At 38.8% G+C, this 24,699-nt stretch overlaps 1 protein-coding gene across 4 annotated transcripts in view; it reads left to right on the forward strand.

Annotated features, from left to right (window-relative positions):
• The first annotated feature begins 966 nt into the window (after positions 1-966).
• Positions 967-24,699, forward strand: part of dgkg (diacylglycerol kinase, gamma) — a 170,525-nt gene continuing 146,792 nt past the window's right edge. For all 4 annotated transcript variants that reach the window (XM_082507643.1, XM_082507645.1, XM_082507644.1 and 1 more), the window contains exons 1-2: positions 967-1,374; positions 23,953-24,428. In XM_082507643.1, the coding sequence (XP_082363769.1) occupies positions 24,362-24,428 (67 nt within the window). In that variant the 5' untranslated portion in view covers positions 967-1,374; positions 23,953-24,361. The remainder of the gene's footprint in view (positions 1,375-23,952; positions 24,429-24,699) is intronic.

Below are 24,699 nucleotides of genomic sequence, written 5' to 3' on the forward strand. Positions count from 1 at the left end.
GCACAATCGGTGGCTGACTAAATACTTTTTTGCCCCACTGTAAGTCATCATCAGTGATGACCCCAGCGCTGGCTCCAAACCTTGTTGTTAAATCCCTGTTGTTATGTTTTGGTAAAAGGCCAAGGAGTTATTTATTTAAAAAAAAAAATCTAAGAAAACAAAACAGTTTTCAGTGCAAATCAGAATGATAATTTAATTTGTCCCTGATTGTCAATACTCCACTGGCAGAGGTGGCCATGAGTTATTTATGGTGAGAATGTGATCAGACACAACTATCAGGTGTACATTGAATGTTTGAGCTAAATGCTTCCACATAGTCGTGTACTTGCATTCTGGGATGAGTAGCATAGAAGCACAGAGTACTGAAGATGTGCAATGGATACAAACTGTTATCCATTACAAACTGTTGCAATGTTGAATGTTCTTATTGGGATGGCTTGACAAATTTGATTTGCTTGGGGTTTTCTCTGTTTCTAAAGAAACCAAACCACGGGAAAAGCTAGGACTATACAAACTTATCAACCAATTTGGACTAGAATAAACCAACTGTAGGTGCCCTAAGATCTCCCAGAGTTAACCAAAGCCAATAGAGGTTCATAATTTAACTGTTTCCATTCTGGAAGCCTTACATCAGATTAAACACAAACAATTTAACTGGAACTATTTATTATTATAATAGAACCTGCCACCAATGAAGACGTATGACAATTTGAATAGATGTGACACTCTTGAGTCTATTTCCATTCTCTGAAACATAAATGTGATTGGGCATTCTGCCTTTTGTAGGAAATATTGTTTTAAATAAAAAAAAGATTTATTGTTTTTGAAAATTCAAAAAGAATAAAACAGATATGACCGTAGTGAGGACAGTTGAATCAAAGGGGAAGAGAAGAAGCAAGCGCAGCTGTTGATCAGTGAGACAGAAAAGGAAGAGAAGAGAGCAAGAGAGGAAGCTGAACATGGGGAAGCAGAAACACACACACACACACACATTCGGGAAGAGAGGGAGAGAGAGAGGGAGAGAGAAAAAACAGCAGCGAGCGAGAGAGAGAGAGAGAAAAAAAGGCTTAATTAATTCAGGCTGGATGGGAGGGATGTTGCTTCTGTGCCTGCTGAGGCTCCAGTCAGTGCCTCTGCTGTCGTGCTGCATGTAGCCGAGTGTTTGTGTGAGCAGAGAAGACGACTCGGCGGCTGCTGCCTGCCTCTCTTTGCCTGCCTCATTGGGAACCAGACACCAGTCCAGTCTAGCCACGACTCCACATCCTTGAGCCTGCTGACTGACTGGCAATCTTTTGGACTGGACTAGCTTGGTCTCTACTAAACGACTAAACAAGGATGTTACTTGGACTGTAGTGAGAGCAGCAATGGCCAGAGGTAGGACAGACTTTCTTGTGACTACTCCTCATGCTCCCGCTTCTCTCATGTCTGTCTGCTGCTGTTGCTTCCATTTTTCTGTTTCTGTGAGCACTCTCTTCTCTCTCGTTTCTATTTAACCTTCAACTACACTTAAATATTTATATCTCCCGTTTTGTTTCTTGAAAAATTTCTGTCTCTCTGGCTAATGATATTTTCCAACTTTTCTGGGGGTTTTTGTTTTGTTTTGGGTTTTTATTGTAAACAAAACTCTCATTTAGGTTTTGTGATAAAAGACTATCATTTTGCAGTTCAGGAGGTTTGTGACGTGTGTTTGGGTGGAGATGGATTAAAAACCAAAATGCCTCAGACTCATTGTTCCTTAAGAAACAGCTGGCTACAAAACAGTTCAGCAAAATATAGGATCAATAGTGTAGTCTGACCGGGCGGTATTAGGCAACAGAGTCAGACATCATGTTCCAGGTCAGGTTACTGTTCATTTTAAAAATGTCTTTACAGTAAAATATGCAGCAAGCCTAATACAGTGACCTTTGTGAAGGAGTTGCAAGGCAAGAGAAAAATCAAGTAAAAGCATTTCCCCAAACATCAGCTGTTTTGAACCAGGGTGTAAGTTTGAACTAAATGTGTGTGGTCTGTCTTCAGTTCTAATTCTGAGGCTATTATATTTGTATTTTTCATTAAAAAAACACCCATTTATGGGTATATGTTGCACATCTTCAAGTCACTCCCTTGTAATCCCAGGATGCCTCCTTGAGAGCGATGCTTTAGAATGAAGCGACCGACTCCTCGTGATTAATCTCAAATCGGCACGCCTAATTACATCTCATCAAGCAATCACCGAATGTGATGGTTATTTATTCCTTGACAGCATCCACTTGGATGCTGATAAACATTAAGGACTCTCTGCCCCAGCCTCGTCTACATGAACACGACGAGCGAGCTGAAAGGGCAGAGCCGAGCCAATTGGGAGGAGAGGATCAACAGAGAAAATGAGAGGAGCAGAAACACATGAGAAGAGGCTGAGTCCCTAGCAGGGAGTGTGAGGATAGAGGGTGAAGAGAAGAGGATCATTTAGCAGAGCCCTGAAATGCTGCTCAAGCAGCAGGAAAGCATAGAAGCACAAGTGCATGTGTACACCACAGTACATGGCCATGTTGCGGTGTAAGTCATGTTGAAAGAGGATGGCTGCTGGGTCAGTCAAGGTCTGAGAAAACAGTAGTGAAACCTACTGATGAGGAGCTGTCTGTCATCAGAGAGTAATTCACTATTAAGAGGTGAATAAGTGCCTATTTCTTTCATTTACACAGTGACCTGAAGAGGTGATCCCACACATTTTGAAACATCTGTTTCTTGATCGAAATACATATTTGTTCAGTCACATGAAAGCAACATTTAAGAAAAATTAGTGTAAATTCTTCTAATTATTTTACACAAGTCTTCACTACTTGAAGTTTTAGACCCAAACAGTGAGAGTAAAATGAGTCATCACTGGCGCTAAATGAATTAGTGGCTCAGCATCACATTCTGTGTTGTTTGCTCAGTCATGATACACAGTTTTAAAAGCTTATAGACTCAAAGATGATGTTCTGTACATAGGTGACTGCTGAGGCCTTTAACTTATCATTTTAAGACAGAACTGAGTGAGCTGTGAGTCTGACTGAGCAAACAATGACACTGCAAGGTCATAGACTAGCAACTTTCAGTTGCAGAGAAGCCACATGGTAAAAAACAAAACAAAACCTTTTTTTCAATAATCTTCCCCATTGACTTATTTTTAAAAAAATATTCTTATATGTACAATATGTGCAATCAAGTCATAATGGCAGAACACAAGACTTACATTCTGATGTGACCTTTTAAGCTTGTTGCGAAAACTTGCAACAGTATCATTAATTTATAGCCAGTAAAATGTAACAACTGTCAGCACCTGTCATTCCCATACAATTAACCAATAATCAGGTTTCTTCAACAATTATTTTAAACGATGGTCATGTCACATTGCTGAACAGGAAAAATGGGTAGAATATTTCTACTCTTAAACGGCAATGAAAGGCAACAAAAGCCCACAGAACGAGCCTGTACAAATTGCATGCAATCCACCAGCCAACTTCAGCTCAAGACTTATTTCGGACTTTCATTTTAATCATCTGTTTTGTTTTTACTGGTTTCATTAAGGTTTGGAGAACAAAATGACTTCTTTTTTGTTGGAAAAAAGATTCCACTTTGGGTTGTAATAGACACTGTCAGGTAAACATCTGATTAGAAGTGTATCCACCATCTTTTTGCTCTGATTTTGATCTCCACCACTTCCTACGGGAAATATTTGTCCCTTCAGCTGCAAAATTCTCCACTACATATTTCCACTACTGATGAGTTTCACTCTGGGCCTGTAGCTGTTTGCTGCCACGCAAGTAGTAGTAGTATTGATTATAGCTACTTTAGCAAAAAATAACTAAATTACACATTTTTAAATGAGGCCATGTTGTAACATGACTAATGCAACTTTGAGTTTGTTTTTGATGTTCGTCACACCCTCTGCTCTCAAGCTGTTAAAAGCAGTTTTGTGATTATTGAAAGAGGACAGCTGTTTGTATTTTTATTTCTCTTTTAGTGAAGTAAAAATAATTTTATAACAGTGCTAGTTCTATCAGACAAGTGTCAGCAAAACATGTAGCTAACATGATCAACCCGAAATGTTTTAGGGTGACAAATAATAACCTGTAGTACAGCCTCTATTAAGACTAAAAAGATATCCTAATAAAGGGCTTTCAGCAGTGTCCAGGCAGACCTAGATTCTCCACAGAGCTAAAGCAGAGGTAACAGGCCTCCAGAAGCATTTCATCCTACTGAAGTCGCATTTATGAAGTCAGGCTTTATTAAATGGAGACTATATAATATATTTGCTGCATATGTGTGAAATCTTGCACAGTATTAATTAGACCCTTTTTCATGCAGTAGGTTTTTAACAGTGTATTGCTGACCAAAACTACAAGAGACTACAACCATTTCACTAAAACATCCTTGTATGGTTTTCTAGTGAAGAGGTTGGGTTGAGAAATGATGCAATACAAAGCATGAGGGGCCAAAACAAGGATTGGTCTAACGCTCCAGTGATCCAGAGGTAAATGTGTCCTGAGTATCCACAAGGCTGCATACCACTGTCTCTTCGCCAGTCATCTATATCACACATTTGTACAGTTAAAAGTAACTCAGGAGTGGATGTGCAAAACCTACAGTGTTTTGATATTGTAGTAAATCTACACCGACCATCCACCACATTACTGGAGAACTGCCTAGTAGTAGGATTAGAATTAGGACGTATTTAAGCCACAAATATGCTGCGTTTCAGAACCTATAAGATGTTTCTTTTGAAATCAAGTCTTTATAGATCTGTATTATGGCCTGTGAAGTTATTACAGTTTGGGTATGCCATGTGTGGTCTGCAGACCTGCAGCTCCAGTGTTCCCTGTGGCTCTTTGTGCCTGTCTCCAGTAATTCCCTGCGGCTTTGGCAAAAATATAGATGAATATGAACACATGAATATAAACGTGGAAATCATATGACATGTATATTATGACATATTCCAATTATACATGTATAGTAATGCATGATCTTAAGTTCAAAACAAAACAAAACAAAACTTTTAATGTTCAGAGTGCCCCATATAGTTTAAGAGCAACACCAGTTAAAATAGGACTGTACATTTTAATAGATTTGACTCCACACTTGCCCAAATTGTGTTAATTAAACAATTTTTATGACTTTTATTCTACAATTTCATAAATGTAACAACAACATATTATTATTGAAATAACAACGTAAAGTTAAAGTACAAAAAAACTATAAATAGCCCCTTGCAGATGAGTCATAAGTGGTATAAGATTTTAATCATTTAGACTTTAATAGCGTTGATAGTCAAATTTATATTTAAGTTTAGAAAACAGACAGTCCCTCTACTCTGATTCTTTCTGTGAAAGAAGCAAATTAACTCGCTGAATCCTTTTGAATATCTCTATTTTAAGCAGAGCTGGAATTAGCTATATGGTAAATGGCCTGTATTTGTATAGCGCTTTTCTAGTCCCTAAGGACCCCAAAGCGCTTTACACAACCTGTCATCCACCCATTCACACACACATTCACACACTGGTGATGGCAAGCTACAATGTAGCCACAGCCACCCTGGGGCGCACTGACAGAGGCGAGGCTGCCGGACACTGGCGCCACCGGGCCCTCTGACCACCACCAGTAGGCAACGGGTGAAGTGTCTTGCCCAAGGACACAACGACCAAGACTGTCCAAGCCGGGGCTCGAACCGGCAACCTTCCGATTACAAGGCAAACTCCCAACTCTTGAGCCACGATCGCCCCATATGCTGTAAACCCTCCTAATTTGTGGTGTATATCTTATCAGAAGGGAAGCAAAAGATGTATAACTAAATGCTTGACTTTAGTAGCCTAAATTTGCTAGTGAAATCGAATTATTTGCTGCTGTAAACAGATGTGCTCCTTGAACATAATCAGAACCATAAATCAGCAGGAAGTAAAAGAAATAAAATTATCAATTTCAGCAGCACTTACAGAAGTAATATACAATTTTATTTATTTATTAGCTTCCACCATGTGATTGCTACTCTTCCTGGTGCCCACCAAGGGGGGAAAAAAATCTTCAAACTTACAAAAACCAAATTAGAAAACACAAACTTTATAACCAAAAAGTATATTGCATATTAAAAAATAAGCATTAAAGAACTGTTTTGTTCATACTGGATTTACTAGATCTAACATCAGTTGACTTCACTGACAGGTTTCATAATTATGATTAGTTCCAGTATAGGCTAATTATATACAAAGGTGTTGTGGTGCATGGCACTTTCTAGCAACAGCTATCAGCTATCAGCAGCCATTGTTGAAATTACATAGTTCACCTGTTTAGACCAACAAAAAAGAGTTATTTAATTTTACATTTTTTAATTTAATCTTCTTAACCTGTTCAATGGATATCCTATCAACATCACAATTCAACAAATGAGACTTAGAAAGAGGTTTCCTAGAACCAAACACAACAGATTTAGTTTTGACAATATTTACTGCTAATTTGATAATTTTCACTGATTGATTTACAGCCTGTAAGCTCTGCCTGCAGGCGCTAATGAAGAAGTTGTAAATAATGTATGTATTGCAAATGTACATATTACTTTGTCAGAATTTTAACAAACTAAATCATAAAAATTAAAAATAAAAGAGGGCCCAGATGGCTGCCTTGTGGAACACAAGAGTAAAGTCCTGTTTTTTTTTTTTTACCTCAATTATTTTCTCTTCATTAAAGTCAACACTGAAGGTGCGAAACCATAGTGTTAAGCTTTCCCATAAGAATGTCATGATCAAAACCATCAAGTGTTATTTAAAAACAGTGATAAAGTTTAACAAACTTACTATTGTTAGTATCCCTTTGTTTGTCTCTTATACAGTACTGGTGGAATATTGAGGTATATGCATGTTGCAAAACTGTTTGCCATTTTGACAAAAGTCATCAAACATTTGTTTCGATATTATCTTTTCAAACATTCACTTCCAGTCAGAACCAATAAAATCAAGACTTGTCAAGGAAATTTATGCAAAGGCAATACTTTGGCTTCTATCCAGATCTGGAGGTAAATTCCGAACATATTATAAGGTTAAAGGTCTTACAACTCTAGACTCTTCAGTAATCTGATTTAATGCAAAATGATACATTTCATCTTTCATTATATTTTTCAAGATCTGTTGAACTGAAAAAAAAAATAGTAAATTGTATACTTTACTGACAAAAAAATCTTTAAAATAAAATTAGCAATACCTATATGCCTCCGAATTCTACATATCTATGAAATTTTATTAATTCATCACATATTTATCACTTTCCATGATTTCTTACTATTATTTACAGTGTTGTCTCTTATTGTTGTGATTTAGTCATCTTAATTCTTTATCTACAATATGACTTCTGTCATAAATACAACCCAATTCCTGAGCAGTCTCTTTTTCCCTTATCTCTCTGCAGCATTGTTGATCTTAACTCATCATCTGACAACCCTTCGCTGTTTGCTTCCCGATTGGAGCATGTTTGTTAGACAGATTCATTAAATTATCCATAAACAACTTGTTTTAACATCATGCATCTGACAAGTTTCTTTTTTTCATGTTATTCAGAAATAGATCCATATTAAAAAAATTTTTTATCTGATCCATGGAATACAATTCCTCTTCCAGGTTTTCCAATTTTGTCTTTCAGGTGACATTTATCAAGTTATGATTAGTTGAACCCACCCCCCACCAATACAGCCTGTGAACATAATCTTTTAACATTTGTAAATATATCATATGTGTATGTAGAAATTCTATTATGGTCTATTGTGACTCTGTGGTTATTTAAGGGAAACCTTGTTGGCTGTGTCACAATTTGAAAAAGGTTACAGAAGTCTGACTTAAGACTTAAATCCCTTTTTCTTTTTCTTTATGAACAACTCCTATTAAGCCAATTAATATTCCAGTTGCCAAGAATTAAAATATCAAAAAGTGGTATTCCTGGTGATGACCCTAACCCTTTCCAAACTGAAATCCTACCTTATTGTTTGGAGTCAAGTAAAAAAGTATTTTTTTTTATGTAAATGTAAATGGCAAATGTTTCTTTGCAATTAAGGGACAAAGAAAAGTTATATTCAGTGCCAGTGTAGCTCAGTTAGATAAGCCATATGCTGCATGGCTGAGAGCAGCCGACACAAGTTTGAATCTGACCTGCGGCCCTTTTGCCACATGTCTCCTCCTCCTTCTTCCTCTTCTTTGTACCTGTCCAATAAAGCCCAAAACATATTAGAATTATTTTCTTTGTCCCTTAATTGCCAAAGTTTGGGCGAACATTTTTTTTTCTCATAAACAAAATGTATATATTGTGATTGCAAAGGATTCAGGTTTTCACTGATGATGATCTGGACCTCAGAGGGTTAAGCCAGTTTTCATCTGATTGGCTGTCCCTTGGAAACAAAGCGTTTAAACAGCAGTTAGGTGGTTTCTGTGCTCACAACCAGCTTTGTACCTGAGTTGACCATATGAAGGACAACCACTCTTTATGACATCACAGAGATCCAATAGTAGAAAAAAAGTTTTATTATATAGTCGTATATACACGATTAAAATGTGGTAAATTACAACAGGTCACATGTCAATACACTGTATTTTTAAGTTAAAGGTGCCATTCGAAGCATCAGTGGTGTTTTTGCCTTTAAAGAGTGTTTACAATGTTTTTTGGTCAGTGCATTTAACTCTGGGAAAGCGGTATTTCATACATAATCATGTTTCATATACACAAAACTCAACCATGACAGGGTGGACAAGCAGCATGGAAACCTCTTATTTCAAACCGACTGCCATTCCTCTTTAAGTACAGTGCAATCAGTACTTGTGTATAGCTTGGCCTTTCCATTTCCCTCTGCGTTTTACACACAATCCCCCAGTTGCCATGACACCAAGGCCTTCCATAAATACTCGTGGTATTTGTGAGGCTACATCCCCAGTAGGTTAGAGAACAGAAAGCCCTATGTGAGCCTTGCCTGCAGCAGTGCTAATCGCAGATCAATCTGCTCCCAGATAGTTTGTCACCTACAGTGCCATTTCCAAGCTGAGATTTTGCTCCATGTGCTGTGGGTGTTCGCCACAGTAGATCACAGAACACACATACATATTGTCTTTTCATTATCCTTGTAACCTTCACAGTGTACACTTGCTGTAGGCAAATAACAGTGTGGTAGAAGTTTAGCAGATGACTAACAATGCTCATCATACAGACCTATGAAAGCATAGGTGAAAGCTATTGTGATTCATTCTCTTGAGATTGATAGAACTATCATAGAGAATATCAATCTTCTAGATTAGGATTTAACGGGCGATGAGTTGGGCGAGAATTAAAGATAGTCCGGGACAAGAAGCAGGAATAGCATATGTGTGATTTTGTGAACATGATGTGTGTGCCCTGTCACGTTTTGACATCAATCAGCAGCAGTCCTTTTAAGGGTAAAGATGAAACACGGTGTAGTCCATAAGGTTACCCATGGCTCCATTAAGTTTCTTTTTTGAAACATTAATAATCACATTAACAATCTCACAGAAAAGGAGTCTCTGTCAGAGCAGAAAGGTTTTCCACTGACTAAGGAGTGGTTTGTTTTAAGACCAGGATTTGAAATAAAAATGTTATAGTAGACAGTAAACCACATAACTATCAGAAAAGTAATAATAAATGATAATGATGTAATCTTAAAACAAAAGGTACTTTAGCCTTCTGGTTCCATCTTGAAAGTAAAAGCCGATTCAAGTTCAAAATACTCCGTTATGGTTGAATTAAAACAATTCTGTAAAAATGAATGGGACATAATTCCTCCACATCACTTTCAACAGTTGTTTACATTTCTTGCTGCCAAGGGTGGCAGCAAGAAAAAGAAAACACATCTTTTTAGAATTGCATTTTGTTAACTTTTGTCTGTTTTTGTTTTATACCTTGTGAAGCACTTTGTGATTTTTTTTTTATCTAGAAATGTGCTATATAAATAAAGTTTTACTTACTTACTTACTTACTTAAGGCGCTTCATATTGTAAGGTAGACCCTACAATAATAGATACAGAGAAAAACCCAACAATCATATGACCCACTATGAAAAAGCACTTTGGTGACAGTGGGAAGGAAAAACTCCCTTTTAACAGGAAGAAACCTCCTGCAGAACGAGGCTCAGGGAGGGGCGGGGCCATCTGCTGCGACCGGTTGGGGAGAGAGAAGGAAGACAGGATAAAGACATGCTGTGGACGAGAGACAGAGATTAATAACAAGAATGATTCAGGGCAGAGAGGTCTATTAACACATAGTGAGTAAGAAAGGTGACTGGAGAAGAAACACTCAATGCATCATGGGAATCCCCCAGCAGCCTACACCTACTGCATCATACCTAAGGGAGGATTCAGGGTCACCTGATCCAGCCCTAACTATATGCTTTAGCAAAAAGGAAAGTTTTAAGCCTAATCTAAAAATTAGAGATAATGTTTGTCTCCCAAATCCAAACTGGAAGGTGGTTCCATAGAAGAGGGGCCTGAAAATTGAAGGCTCTCCCTCCCATTCTACTTTTAAATACTGTAGGAACAACAAGATTTGTGATTGCAGTGTGAGATTGAAGTGCTCTAATGCAGCGGTCCCCAACCTTTTTTGCGCCACGGACCGGTTTATGTCCGACAATATTTTCATGGACCGGCCTTTAAGGTGTCGCGGATAAATACAACAAAATAAAACTAGTACCGGTACTGAAAAAATGAAGATTTATTCATAACACATGTGAAAAGACCCAGGAAAACCAAGTTAACAATAAAAACGATAACAAAATAACGCTGAAAACCGATAAAAACCCTGAAAACCATACATTTCACACCTGAGCCTCAACTCTAGCGGCCAAACGACTCACGGGCCGATACCGGTCCGAGGCCCGGGGGTTGGGGACCGCTGCTCTAATGGAGTGATATGGTACTATAAGGTCATTAAAATAAGATGGGGCCTGATTATTTAAGACCTCTTATGTGAGGAGCAGGATTTTGAATTCAATTTTAGGGACAAGTACTTTTTACACAGGACCTTGGATAGTTCTTTTCCCATAAAAAATGAAATAATGATTTAAAAGCAGCATTTAGTATTTATTTGGGTTGTCTTAGTCTAATATTAAAATTTATTTGACGGTCCTAAAAGTTTAAGTGCGACAAATATGCGAACTAAGAAATTGAGACTATACGATATACTGCACTGTATATGGGCTTGTAGCAAGATATAATAGCGCTTTTGCTAAAAAAAAAAAAAGGGGGGGGGGGGGGGGATTCTAGCCCTGTTATAGCTCACCTGGTTGAGTGGGTGACACAGGCAGCATTGTGCTTCCTGCATGTCATTCTCTCTGCCTTTGCTACTATCTTTATCTATTAGTATCTCTACTATCCTATCAACAATAAGGGTAAAGATATTTATAAAAACATTTTTGTAATAAAATAATATTAATAATAGTATAATAATAATAGTTCCACAGCTACACTGTAGCACTATGAGGACTTGGCCTAACAGAAAATATTCTGATTACCATGTTTCTGTAAATATAAATATAATTGTTAAAAAAGTTTGCTATAAGTGACTGATGTTTGACACAAAGGTTGCTGTCTCTATCCATTTAATCCATTTAAGAATTTAAATTTGGGGGAATCTTGGATAACTTTCTTTTAAACTATTACATAGTTTAAAAGAAGAGAAGAGATCGTGGCTCAAGAGTTGGGAGTTCGCCTTGTAATCGGAAGGTTGCCAGTTCGAGCCCCAGCTTGGACAGTCTCGGTCGTTGTGTCCTTGGGCAAGACACTTCACCCGTTGCCTACTGGTGGTGGTCAGAGGGCCTGGTGGCGCCAGTGTCCGGCAGCCTCGCCTCTGTCAGTGTGCCCCAGGGCACCTGTGTGTGGATGGGTGGACGACTGGATGTGTAAAGCGCTTTGGGGTCTTTAGGGACTAGTAAAGCGCTATACAAATACAGGCCATTTTAATAGGGAGTTAACGGTATTCTTCCCGAGTGCTCTTCTATCTAAAAAACACTTTAATGTCATTTGCATTTATCAGTCAGTCCTCTTGAAGCCCCTTCTCTAGTGTTCAAGTACTTTAAGCATCTTCCCTAACATCTTAGACCACTTCAAGAAGCCTAATGAGCCATTAGAGACACTAATTTGTCTGATCAAAGCAGAGGAAACCTGCCATAGGATTCAGGTGACTGAAGTGATTCAAGTGCTTTGGTGACTAATGCTGAAGAACTGGCCCCACTTCATCTCAATGGTGAAAGAATTAAACCTCAGCCCACGTGCACTTGCTGTTAGAGTTCCTTCTTTTAGTGAAAGCTCTGAATGTGCAGACAGCGCTGATGATGTGCATTTGAGACACACACAAACACACCCACACAGGAAAATGCAAATTGAACAGCAGATATGAGCTGCTGCAGGTGTGCAGTGCTCGACTGAAACCTGTGCCCAGTCCTGTAGCATGAATGTGACTGCTTGGTTCCTCACTGTCATGCTGCAGGACTGGGCACGGGTTTCAATCGAGCATTGTCGGGGGGCACACAAAGTGGGGTCCAAGGACTTAATTTTCTCTATTATGGTGAATTTTTAGTCACCAATTTGTGTAATTGTCTTTTATTTAGAGGAAAACACAAAAATCCGGCACCAGATGTTCTTTTAAAATATATTTTATTAATATAATGTAGTCAGGCTTTCGGAGGTTGTGAGTTGCTTTCAATTAATTATTCTCAATTTATTGCATTTTATATGGTCCCTGCTGAGTCAGAGCACATGCAGGCTGGCTCTAGATGTGAGTCAAGATGTAACTAGTTTAATCATGATATCAGGCTAATTTTGTTTATGTGTTTTAGTAATTAAATGGTAAATGAAGTGATACTTATATAGTGCTTTTCTACTCTACGGCAAGCCTCATTCACACGCACGTTTACATAATGTATCATTCTTTGTCAAATGTTGCACACATACATTCCTTTGATGTCTTTGTGCGACACAGAAAAAGTGAATGGATGGTCTCTACATGCAAGGAGGAGGTGTGATGGTGTCTTGCCTCAAAATTGAAGGCACACTAAACCAGCATGGCTACCACAGCATACTACAGCGTCATGCCATGCCATCCAATTTGCGTTTAGTTGGACCATCATTCATTTTCCAACAGTACAATGACCCCAAACACACCTCCAGGTTGTGTAAGGGCTATTTGACCAAGAAGGAGAGTGATGGAGTGCTGCGCCAAATGGCTTAGTCACCTGAACTCAACCCAGTGGAGATGGTTTGTGATGAGATGGACCACAGCGTAAAGGCAATATGGCCAACAAGTGCTCAGCATCTCTGGGAACTCCTTCAAGACTGTGGAAAACCATTTTAGGTGACTACCAATAGTAGTCACCAGAGCAGTCATCAAGCAAAGGTTGGCTATTTTAAAGAATATACAACATGTTTTGAGTTATTTTACACTTTACAACATAATTCCATATGTGTTCATTCATAGTTTTAATGCATTCAGTGAGAATCTAAAATTTAAATAGTCATGAAAATAAAGAACAACCATTAAATGAGTGTAGTGTAGACTTCATTTAAAATGTAACACCTGTCAACTTACCTATTGTGACCTGTGACTGGTTGCTTATGACAAGTTAAATGACATGTTTTTCTCAGTTATGTTATTTAGTGACTGAAGACAAGGTGTTTTCTTTAAAGATTTTAAAGGCTTATTTGACTGGCAGTAAAACTTCAAATCTAGAAATTGTATGTACTATATTGCCAAAATTTCAATTCAGTTCATTTCTATTCATATATCACCAGATCCCAACAATCGTTGCCTCCAAAAGACTTTATATTATAAGGTAAAGATTGTATAATAATACAGAGAAAACAGAGAAACCCCCAACAATCAGATGACCCCCTATTAGTAAGTGCTTTGACGACTGTGGGAAGGAAAAACTTTCTTCGTACATGCTTTGTCAAAGAGGATAGGATTAAGCCTATTCTTAAAAGTAGAGAGGGTGTCTGTCTGCTGAATCCAAACTGTAAGATGGCTCCACAGAAGAGGGACCTTAAAGCTGAAGGCTCTGCCTCCCAGTTTACCTTTACATACACCAGAGACCACAATTAAACCAGCAGTCTGAAAGCAAAGTGCTCTCTCGGGGTGATACAGTACTATGAGGTCTGGGGCCTGATTATTCAAGACCTTGCATGTGATGAGAAGGATTTTAAATTTGATTTTGGATTTGACAGGGAGCCAGTAAAGAGAAGCTGGTATAGGTGAAATATGGTCTCTTTTTCTAGTCCCTGTCAGTACTGTTACTGCAGCATTTTGGATCAACTGAAGGCTTTTCAGAGGTTTTAGAACATCCTCATAATTAAGGATTAAGTCCAGCTAGAAGTTATAAATGCATGAATAGTTTTTCAGTATCACTCTGAGACAGGATGTTTCTCATTTTAAGGCTATTACAAATATTAAACATATATGTTTAATACGCGCATTGAAGGACATATCCTGTTCAAAAATGACTCCAAGATTCCTTCCTGTCTAACCATCCAGAGTTACACACTCAATGGGACCACCTGTACAAATAAAGGGTAAATAGAATATAAACACAAAAATAAGACACTATATTTTTAAGGCTGAGTACAATCACTTCATTTTTATTTGAACTTAGAAGCAGGAAATTAGAGGTCATCCAGGTCTTTAAGTCTTTAAGACATAGTTTAACTTACTGATCTGGCTTCATGGTTAGAAAGTTGGGTATCATCTGCATCGTGGAGAAAATGCATGCTAAAGGCTTTATGTAATTTTTTTTTAATTTCTTTTTTTAGGCAGTGTCATTGGAAGGTGGATGTATAATTCAATCACAATCAGAATAGATCGTAGCACAGAACTTGGGGAACCTGACTGTGTAAAATGGAATCTCCATTTCCATGAACAAATTGGAGACTACTAGATAGATATGATTCAAAGCACTGCAGTACTGTACCTTTAATACCTACAAGCACGGTCTAGTAATAAAAAATTATGGTCATCAGTATCAAATTATTATTTAGGATTTCAATTACTGCCAGCTTGTGGTACGTAGCCCATTAATAGAGATAGATTGATCATATTTAAGTTTGAAACACTGATTAAAATAAGAGTACCATCCCAGTCTTTATCCATGGGGTTTAATATGTCGGCCCACTCTTTGTAGCTATAACAGTTTCAACCCTTCTGGGAAGGCTTTCCATAAGATTTAGGAAAATGTTTATGGAAATTTTTGACCATTCTTCCGGAAGCACATTTGTGAGGTCAGACACTGATTTTGGATGAGAAGGCCTGGCTTGCAATTTCTGCTCTAATTCATTCCAAAGGTGTTCTGTTGTGTTGAGGTCAGGAGTCTGTGCACGCCAGTCAAGTTCTTCCACACCAAACTCGCTCCTCCATGTCTTTATGGAACTTGTTTTGTGCACTGGTGCGCAGTCATGTTGAAACAGGAAGGGGCCATCTCCACAAAGTTGAGAGCATGAAGTTGTCCAAAATGGAACGAGACTCCTAAAAAACAGCCCCACACCATAACCCCCCTTCACTTAACTTTACACTGCACAATGCAGTCAGACAAGTCACGTTCTGCTGGCCACTGTCAAACCCAGACTCATCTATCATATTACCAGCTAGAGTCCAGTAGCAGCATGCTTTACACTGAATCTGACGGTTTCAATTGTGCCCGTTGATGTAAAACTTAGATGCAGCTGCTCGGCCATCGGAGCCAAAACCATGAAGCTCTTTAGCTCTGTTCTTGAGCTAATGTGAAGACCACATGAGGTTTGGAGGTCTGTAGTGATTGCTTCTACAAAAAATATAAAGTGGTTTGAGTGCTCAGGTGGCATAGATGCACTACATGAAAGATGCACTATGCACCTCAGCATCTGCTGACCATCCATCCATCCATTCGCTTCCGCTTGTCCTTTTCAGGGTCGCGGGGGGCGCTGGAGCCTATCCCAGCTGTCATAGGGCGAGAGGCAGGGTACACCCTGGACAGGTCGCCAGTCTGTCGCAGGGCTAACACACAGGGACAGACAACCATTCGCACTCAGTGACAATTTGGATTATCCAATTAACCTATCCCCACAAGCTGCATGTCTTTGGACGGTGGGAGGAAGCCGGAGTACCCGGAGGGAACCCACGCAAACACGGGGAGAACATGCAAACTCCACACATCTGCTGACCCTTCTCTGTAATGTTACACGGCCTACCACTTTGTGGCTGACTTGCTGTCATTCCCAATCAGTTCCAGTTTGTTATAATACCGATAACAGTTGACTGTGGAATATTTAGTAACAAGGAAATTTCTTTAATGAATTTGTTAAACATTCGGCACCCTATCACAGTACCAAACTAGAATTCAGTGGCTCCTAAGAGCAATTCATTCTTTTGCAAAAGGTTTTTAGAAGCAGTCTGCATGCCGACACACCTGTGGCATGGAAGTGATTGGAGCATGATGATTTGGATAGGTGAATGAATATGTACAGGACACACATGATGCTTATGGGTAAAAAGTTCAGCTGACTGTATAAATAAAAACGTGCTTGCTAATGATGACAGCCCTCCTGTTGCAGTAATTTGGTCTTTCTGTAACACCCACAGGGGTTGCGTTTGTAACCTTTGAGCACTTGGAGTGTGGGTTTCATCTGTGTGAGCCAGGCTTGGTAATTTCCATGTGGAAATTAGTCCAATAAGGAGAGATCACTTGGAAGAATTTAGCATTATTTATTGAGATTGAGAAATAAATGTGGCAATTAGACTCTGATCACACATCATGGCAGATCGGGAATCCCAGGACTGATGCAATTTAGAACAGGACCCCCTGCAGTCTAGATGCTGGTGGTGGTGAAGATGAGGACTGAGGCTTGACTAGAGCTCTGGCTGAGGTGACTGAGGTGGAGCTGGGGATGAGGTGGGTTATATTGGAAGATGACTGGACTAGAGTAATGATGCCAGTATTGAGACTGACAGTGTGAGAAGGCAATAGTCCTGTAAAGAGCAGAAAAGCAGCTGGACACTTAGAAAAGCAGGCAGAAGAGTGATTACACATCTTCCGTATTGAACTTACACATAAATTCATTTAAATTTCACGTGGTTCAGTCTTCGAGATCACCTTCTCTTTCTCACTTTCTCACTCACTGGGTGGGGTTTAAAGGCTGTCAAATGGTAGGGCTTTCTGTTGTGGGTGGAAATGATAAACGTTTCCCCATTATAAACATTCACAAACAAGTTGAATTCAAGTGTGTCTACTGATATATAAGCTGAGCTCTTGTGTCAGAGTAGATCTGAGGAAAAATACAGTTTTAGAGTAAAAGAAATGAATTGCACCAAAAACACTCAATCCTCAGTTCAGTGAAACATAGGCTTTGTCTGCCTTTGTTTCATTAAAACATAGGCAGACAATGCAGCATTGCAGTATGAGCTACTACATAATGCAGGTGTGAACTGGAGCTAGAATGTGAGGTTTCTAAAGTGTTTTGGTAATCTACCGACCCAGTTATGACAGGATGTCTATATTTAGAAGTGCTTGGATCATGAAGATTATCTCAGTGCTGTAAGTGACTGATGTTTGACACAGAAAAAAGCTGCTGTCTCTATCCATTTAATCATATGGTCACACAGTCCTATGGCTTCCTGCAGCGGACAGGGAAAAATACTTTGTCTCAGAACATAGCTTCAGCTATCAAAACACTCTTCCTGTAGAAGGGGCCTTCCCAGTCCACAGTATCCTGTTTAGCCCTCTACAGTGGGGACGTCAGAAGCATGCTGCATGGCATTTGGCTTCCAGTTTTACACTGAAGTGCATTGCCTCACAATTTCTTAGTTGGAATTCTGATGACTGGACTATGAATCAACCTTCTGCTTTTATCCTGCAGACTCATCTCCATTTAGTCCTCTCTGCACATAATCATGTCCCTGTTTACACTCCCTTCCTTCTTCTGTCGTATCACTGAACTCATCATCACTATCCTAATTTGGCAGTGCTTCTCTCTCCACATGCTTAATATCTTGCAACATGTCCTGCTAGTGAATGCTGAGACATCAGACCGGAGTGGTACGTAGGTTCAGATTGAACGGTAATAAAATGGCACATATTCAACTTTCTGCTATCATAGTTTTAGTCGAGGAAATTTGGATGACTGTATTTCTTGTCTTTATTTTGTCATTCAAAGAAATAAATGAAACTATTATATGTTTAAACCATAGAGGTTCCCAACGCTAGCAAACATGATAAGTAACAGACTAATAAAATACTAGAATTTCACTCACTCGCACTCACAAACTGCTTGGATGGGTTGCACCACGGAGTAAGTCACATTATTTGTTACACAATTCCTTCAAAAATGTTCCAAAAGGCACCAAAACAAACAAAGTTGTAAGGGACAGTTTAACGTCAGACAGCCAGTCTGACGTTCAACTGTGGACGGATCTCTAAGTTTGATAATTAACCATATTTTGACCTAAAGAGGACATGTTATAGTCTTTGTTTTCATTATGTAAAATATTGCGATCAATAACTTTAAACCAGCTATTATTGACTGTCTCCATGCCAATGAGTAAGTGGATTTGTCTCAACTCTTAAAACCTCTTTACGTCAGAACAGTGTGGAGATGTTGCTCTCTAGCTGGTCTGTTCTAAAGATAACTGTTGTCAACCACAGACTGTCAGTTGAAAAATGCAGTGCAGCAGGCTGACAAATTTGTTTGATATAGGGAAAATTTCTTTACTAATACCAAAATAAGTCTATTATGGAAGATGTTGCTTGTAGTGCTGAATTTACAATGAATCATCTCTTATATCTGCTGCTTTTGGTTTCACTGAGCTTTATAGTGAGTTTCCGCTCACTGTTAAGCTGTCCAGCCCACAACTTCACTGTTTTGGTTCAGTCTCACCACCCACGCATTGTGGTTTGTGCAGAGTTTGCGATCCTCATGTGGCTTTAAAGGGTGGTTCCTTTCATTTTATGATAATGTAGCTTACACACATATGTCCAAACATTCTGAAGTGCTGTGCTATTCTTTAAAACACATCCATAAGTTTTGGTGGACCTTTTGTAGCACCACAGTGACAGAAGAGCTGCTGTAAGTGTAAATAAACAGAGCAGTGACATACAGTAATTATATGCAACTCTAAAAGCATTAAATGTTTACATGCATATTTGCCTCTTCCAAATTAAAGTGCCACCAACCTGGCAACAGTGTCAAAGGCTGCTATTCTACAGTAGCTAACATGTAGCATACGAACAATAAACAAGTCTCAAACCACATGGAAAACAACAAGGCGATACGGCAAATCAGGAAAACAAAGCCAGTGTAACAAAGCTTGATCCTTACTAGCCAAAAATTACTGGAGGAAAGGAAAGAGACGTCTGTGGATGTGTGCATTTGTCAGACCCAAAACCCATGCAGGGTGTCCCTCCAGGGGCTCTACAGCTGCTCTGGTGACCTTAGATAACCTGCTGAACCTCCATGGTGGTGATGTCTCATTCGTATGTCTTCCCTGCCATCTTTCGATGGTACTTTATGGGCCTACTCTGGTGACCACGTGTAAGATGACCTGTTTCACTACAATGCCTTTTTGTTGTCTGCCACCTAAATGCAACTTAAAAAACTATGTATCTGGTAAAGGTGCTATTGCTTTTTCCGGCATGCAGAATGAACATAATGTGCATGGAGGTGTAAATAACCCTTCTATTTTTCTTTGCAAAGCTCTATGAGTCACCGTCGCATTTTAAAACCACAGGCAACAGTTTTAATGCGGAGGCTCATACAGCTCAGCTCTGTTTTGACTGGCTTATTGAGAATGAATTAAAGACTGGAGGGACTCAGGAATACTTGCTTTATTTCATAAAAATACATATATATCACTCTCTGAGAGAGAGGCATATACAAAGACTGACGTTACTCTCACATCCTAGTATATTTCCTGATTTTACACTAGGTATGTTAGGTCACTTTGTGAATTAAAAACCTCTGAGTGAAAAGACCAATTGTTGCTATGAAGATCTAAATCCCATAACTCCACCGAGGTTTGACTGGCTTTTTTATTGATACTTATGCAACATTAGCTTTTTGTGTCCTTGTCTTATGGATTTTTTTCTTAAAAGTCCAGCTGATGTTGAATCATTAAATTTCATTGCATTTTGTTAATTTGTTAAAAATAATTTTTTACAAACAAAAGTTTGTAAAATTCATTAATTTCTTTTTTTAATTTTTTATTTGCACCCACAAACAGTATTGAAAGTCTTTGCTGAGATATAATGGTCATTTAACCAGCCAGTATGGCAACAACAAGCTTCATGTAAAGTTGCCTCTGCTCATTATTTGCATATGGTTTACCAGTTGTAAACACCTGGTGGCCCAAACTGCATTCACTCTGTCAACTTCTGTAAAACAGAAAACACATTCATTTTTTTTTTAAGTTTTTACTTTTAAATGGAATAAAATATGTTTTCAGGGTATACAGTGGTAACAGTAGTTATGAAAGCTAGTTTTAACTGCCAAAACAAGCCCAAAGACACTTCAGTCCAGCAGAATTTTATCCATTCAAAATCCAACTGTGGAGCAATTAATTACCATTATCAAGCTAACTTTAATAAACAAGCACTCTGATGTTCTTTATTCTGCATAATACACAGACTGGTATCCTTCAAGTAGTCCGCTGGACATGTCACTTTCCTTTTACTTTTCAATCGATTTTCCACCATCTAGTGCACCGCGTCTTCCCACTGGTGAACTCACTTCATTGTTTCTTTTGTTGTTATTTGATTGCTTCACGTTAATGTTCAAAATCACTAAAAACATTCACAGTAACCTAATAAAAAGCAGAATTACGCTGGTATTTCCAGGTAGAGTTAACTAATTTATGTAAGGCAGGAAAGCAGAAAACTAAAAGCACTAAAAGTAGTTGGAACAAGAAAGGGAAAAGTTAATGGAATAACTAAGAAACACAAACAAGACCGGAGAAAATGTACAAGCCAAAGAAAGAAGGAGAGATGAAAATATTTTTGGACGGTTGGCACTTTTGTTTTCGTAGCAGCAGTGCAGAGGGAGCAACCTCAGTTTATGCCTAATTTAGGCATATACCCTTAAAATATAGGTCAATCTTACAATTGCTTAATATTATATTACAGACACAGTAGTAATTATTGTCTACTAGTATTTATCAGCACCTAGCAGTTAGACTGACTAGGCACTAGTTAAACCAATCCTTGAAGATATTTTGTGGTTCAGTAAACAATCTGCATGGTTTATATGTTCATGTGCAGTATTGATCCATGGCATGTAGTTACATCTGGTCATAGCAGCCATAGTGATTCCTGTTTCCCTCTTTGCCTCTCTTTGTCATGTACTCCTGTTACGTCACAGTTGCCAGGCAGCCTCATGAGCAAAACAGAATCCCTCTCTGCTCAGAGGGGGAGGCCCACTACCCTTGATCTGCACGTGCTCTGTCTTTCAGTCATGGATTCACAGCATGTACATATAGACCTCCCCTTTGTTCCCTTCCCATTAGTAACATCAGTAAACATGCACAGCCTGTTACAGCATGCTGCTGGCTGTTTTCGCATGTAGTCCGGGAGTGAGGCGAGCACCTGATAGAGGACGAAGGGAGAATATTAAGGAATAAAGCATGACACAGTTTCCCTGTGATAATGTTTGGACTGAAGAGTCCTTTCTGTAAAACCCGAGCGAAATTAAAAAGGCCTTGTGTTGCTTCTGCAAACAAAACCTCCTAAAAGCAGCAGAGGTGTTTAAAGTATACACTATGTACTGCTGGGGGTGCAGGTTATGCCCACAGACCTGACTTTTGCCTTTCAGGGTCACCAACCATTTTCATACTTGTCAGCCCACCTATACCATCTCACACCAGTATTTGACAGCATTTTTCATGCAAACTAGTGGTGACCGAAGCAATCTGCTAGAAACCAAAGCAATAACAGGGAGGTTTTTAGTGACATTACACACACACAAGAATTGTGTGAGAGCATACAGCATACAAATCACATCAGTGACATATTTACAGTGTAACTATTGTTTTGATATAAACAAGTGAATAACATCAAAACACAGCTGTGCTGAGCTGTATTTTTATGTTATTTAACTATACATTTTTACCTCTGTTGTTTGACTTGAGCATTACCCGTGTAGTAAATGTTTAGCACCCTAAAGTCCAAATACTATAGTAATTCCGAGTGCATTCTCTCTCAGTAGTTCACGGTGTCTCCAACTGGCTCAGATGTGAAGCAATGGCTAGAATCCCAAGTGCTTTTATGCTAATCAGAGCTTTGAAGGGTTACAAATAACAACCGTTTTCTAGCCATATTTCATTCAGTTGCGAATCATTTCTAAAAATAAGCTCTTGTTATTCCCTCGGTAAATTAGAGTTAGTCACCCGTGCTTTTATCTCTTCTCTTTTGGAACTACGTGTACTCCAACATCAGTCAAATAAATCCTCTCATTTCTAATTTACACAAAAAGCACAAGCACAGATTCTTCCAGGAGCCAAGATGGATAATATCTCCTTTTGTTTTTTACACTTTTACACTGGAAACCTCCAAGTTTTACCTCGTGCTTTGAGCTTCTGGTAAAGTTTCAGATGGTTCCATCAGTGAAAAGACTTTTTCTCAGCAGACTTTATGAAAGTATGATAGAAAGCAGAGGTGGCTGTACGCCATTCTAGTGGACTAAGTGGAATGCAGCCATCGTTGATGTTACAGAACACACCTGTGCTTTCTAATGTTACTATTAACATTAATAAAATACACATGAAATAAAAACAAGATGCTAAAAAAGGAGTAAACAAATAGAACTGTTTTTTGTTTTTGTTTTTTTTTGCTATACTATCTGTGGCCACTAGAAGAAATAGAAAGCTTTTGGGGTGGCTGTAGCTCAGGTAGTAGAGCGGGTCACCTACTCAAAAAAACCTTCGATAAAGTGCTTGTGTGAATGGGTGAATGCATGAGTTGTATTGAGTGCTTTAAGTGCTCAGTGAGAGTAGAAAAGCGCTATCTAAGAACCTTTCCATTTACCATTTACTTTAAGAAGGGCTCATATGCCAGCTCTTTTAATGTTAAAAATGTTTTAAATCACTACCTTGGAGCACATGCAGTTTTACACAAGTACCAATCATAATTTTTAGACTTATGGAACAATAAAATTGCTATGAAAATAGCTTCAAAATCCGGGGTTAGGTCTAAAGTGACCAAAACCCTGTTACAAACATGCTGCAGGTCATAGGGGATGAAAACCACGTTTATAGCAGGTCCAGTGCTGAAGTAGTGAACACTAAGAAGTGGAACTAGTTGATTATCAGCAAGTGAACCATTTAAATAAGACCATGGTGTTGTTCAGTTGTACACAAATTGCACTATCACGTCACATATATCCATTTTAGTAGTTTAATTGTCATCATGCTGAAAATCACAGAGCAAATGATTCTGTATTAAATGGCTATACTAGTATATAATAACAACTGTAATGCGACAAAACAACAAAGCTCAGGTTGGGCAGAGCTTTGCAAACATAATGTTAACAATATGATTCCAGCATTAAAAAATGAGCTGCTTGAGTCTACAGGGACTTTTCTTGTCGTGCACTTACAATGTATTTCCCACGGGAAATGTTCAGAAGACAAAAGGCTCCAAAAATGTATCTGCATCGTTTCAAATTTCCCAGGTCAGCTGTAGAAAAGTAATACATTTGTCACAAATAGGAAACTTTAAAGGCAGACTGGTGGTTTAATTTTGCAGCATTTCCCTCAGCTGTCCGCCCCTCACTTTTATAAATCGTTTTTTGTTCATACTTGTTGCTTCTTTTCCTCCTCCCATTCATTTCTCCGTTGTGCCTGCTAACATGAGGCTATCTACATATTTCATATCGAATCAGAGAAGCCTGATGATCAACTCAATAAATTTGTTTCTCTTTTCTCTCTTTTTCCTCTCCCTCTCTCTTTCTCCAGGACAAAAAAGGGATTTTTGATGTGGGCATGCTGAGAAAACTTGTGCCATCTTCCGGTGATCAGGATCAGTTAGCAGCCTTTGTGGACAGACTTCCCATTGGTCTCATTGCTTCAGGGGCTGAACTGGATCGAGTAGACTAAAATCCTATGCTATTTTATTTTGTGATTCAAAGGGACAAATTAAATATCCAGGGAGGGAAATATAAACATGGTCTTCCCTCCCCCACTGTTCATGTGGCCTCAGTTTTTTCAGCTTGCCCTCCTATGGTTCTCGTAAAGTAGGAGCGATGACATCCCAAAACCTCTTCTTCTCAGTCTTTTTACACAACGTGACCGAAGGATAGCCATCAGTTCCCACTGCAGCACTCGTGGACTGACACCAAGAGCTCAGCCCCTGGCTTCAGGCAGCATGGGAGACAGTAGCTGGGTGTGTCTGAGCCCGGCTGAGTTTAGCCAGCTGCAGCAGTACAGTGAATGTGAGTACCCATGTGACTTTGTCCGGAGATTTGTTTGCATGGCAGATTTAGGTACATATAATGAGGTTTGTCTGTATGTGTCTCCATTTGTGTATAGCACATTCATGTATGCATTAGATGTTACTCAAAAGCTTTGTTTGCCAGTCCAAATCATGCAGTCCTCCAGCAGCCTAAGCCTATTTTTAATTAGATAATTAGATGTTTATTTATGATAATGTGCACAACATTTCAAATTATGTATATTTACAGTTAAGTGATGTATCCATGCATG

Source organism: Aulonocara stuartgranti (assembly GCF_965226115.1).
Source record: "Aulonocara stuartgranti genome assembly, chromosome: 16".
NCBI classification, from domain to species: Eukaryota; Metazoa; Chordata; class Actinopteri; order Cichliformes; family Cichlidae; genus Aulonocara; species Aulonocara stuartgranti.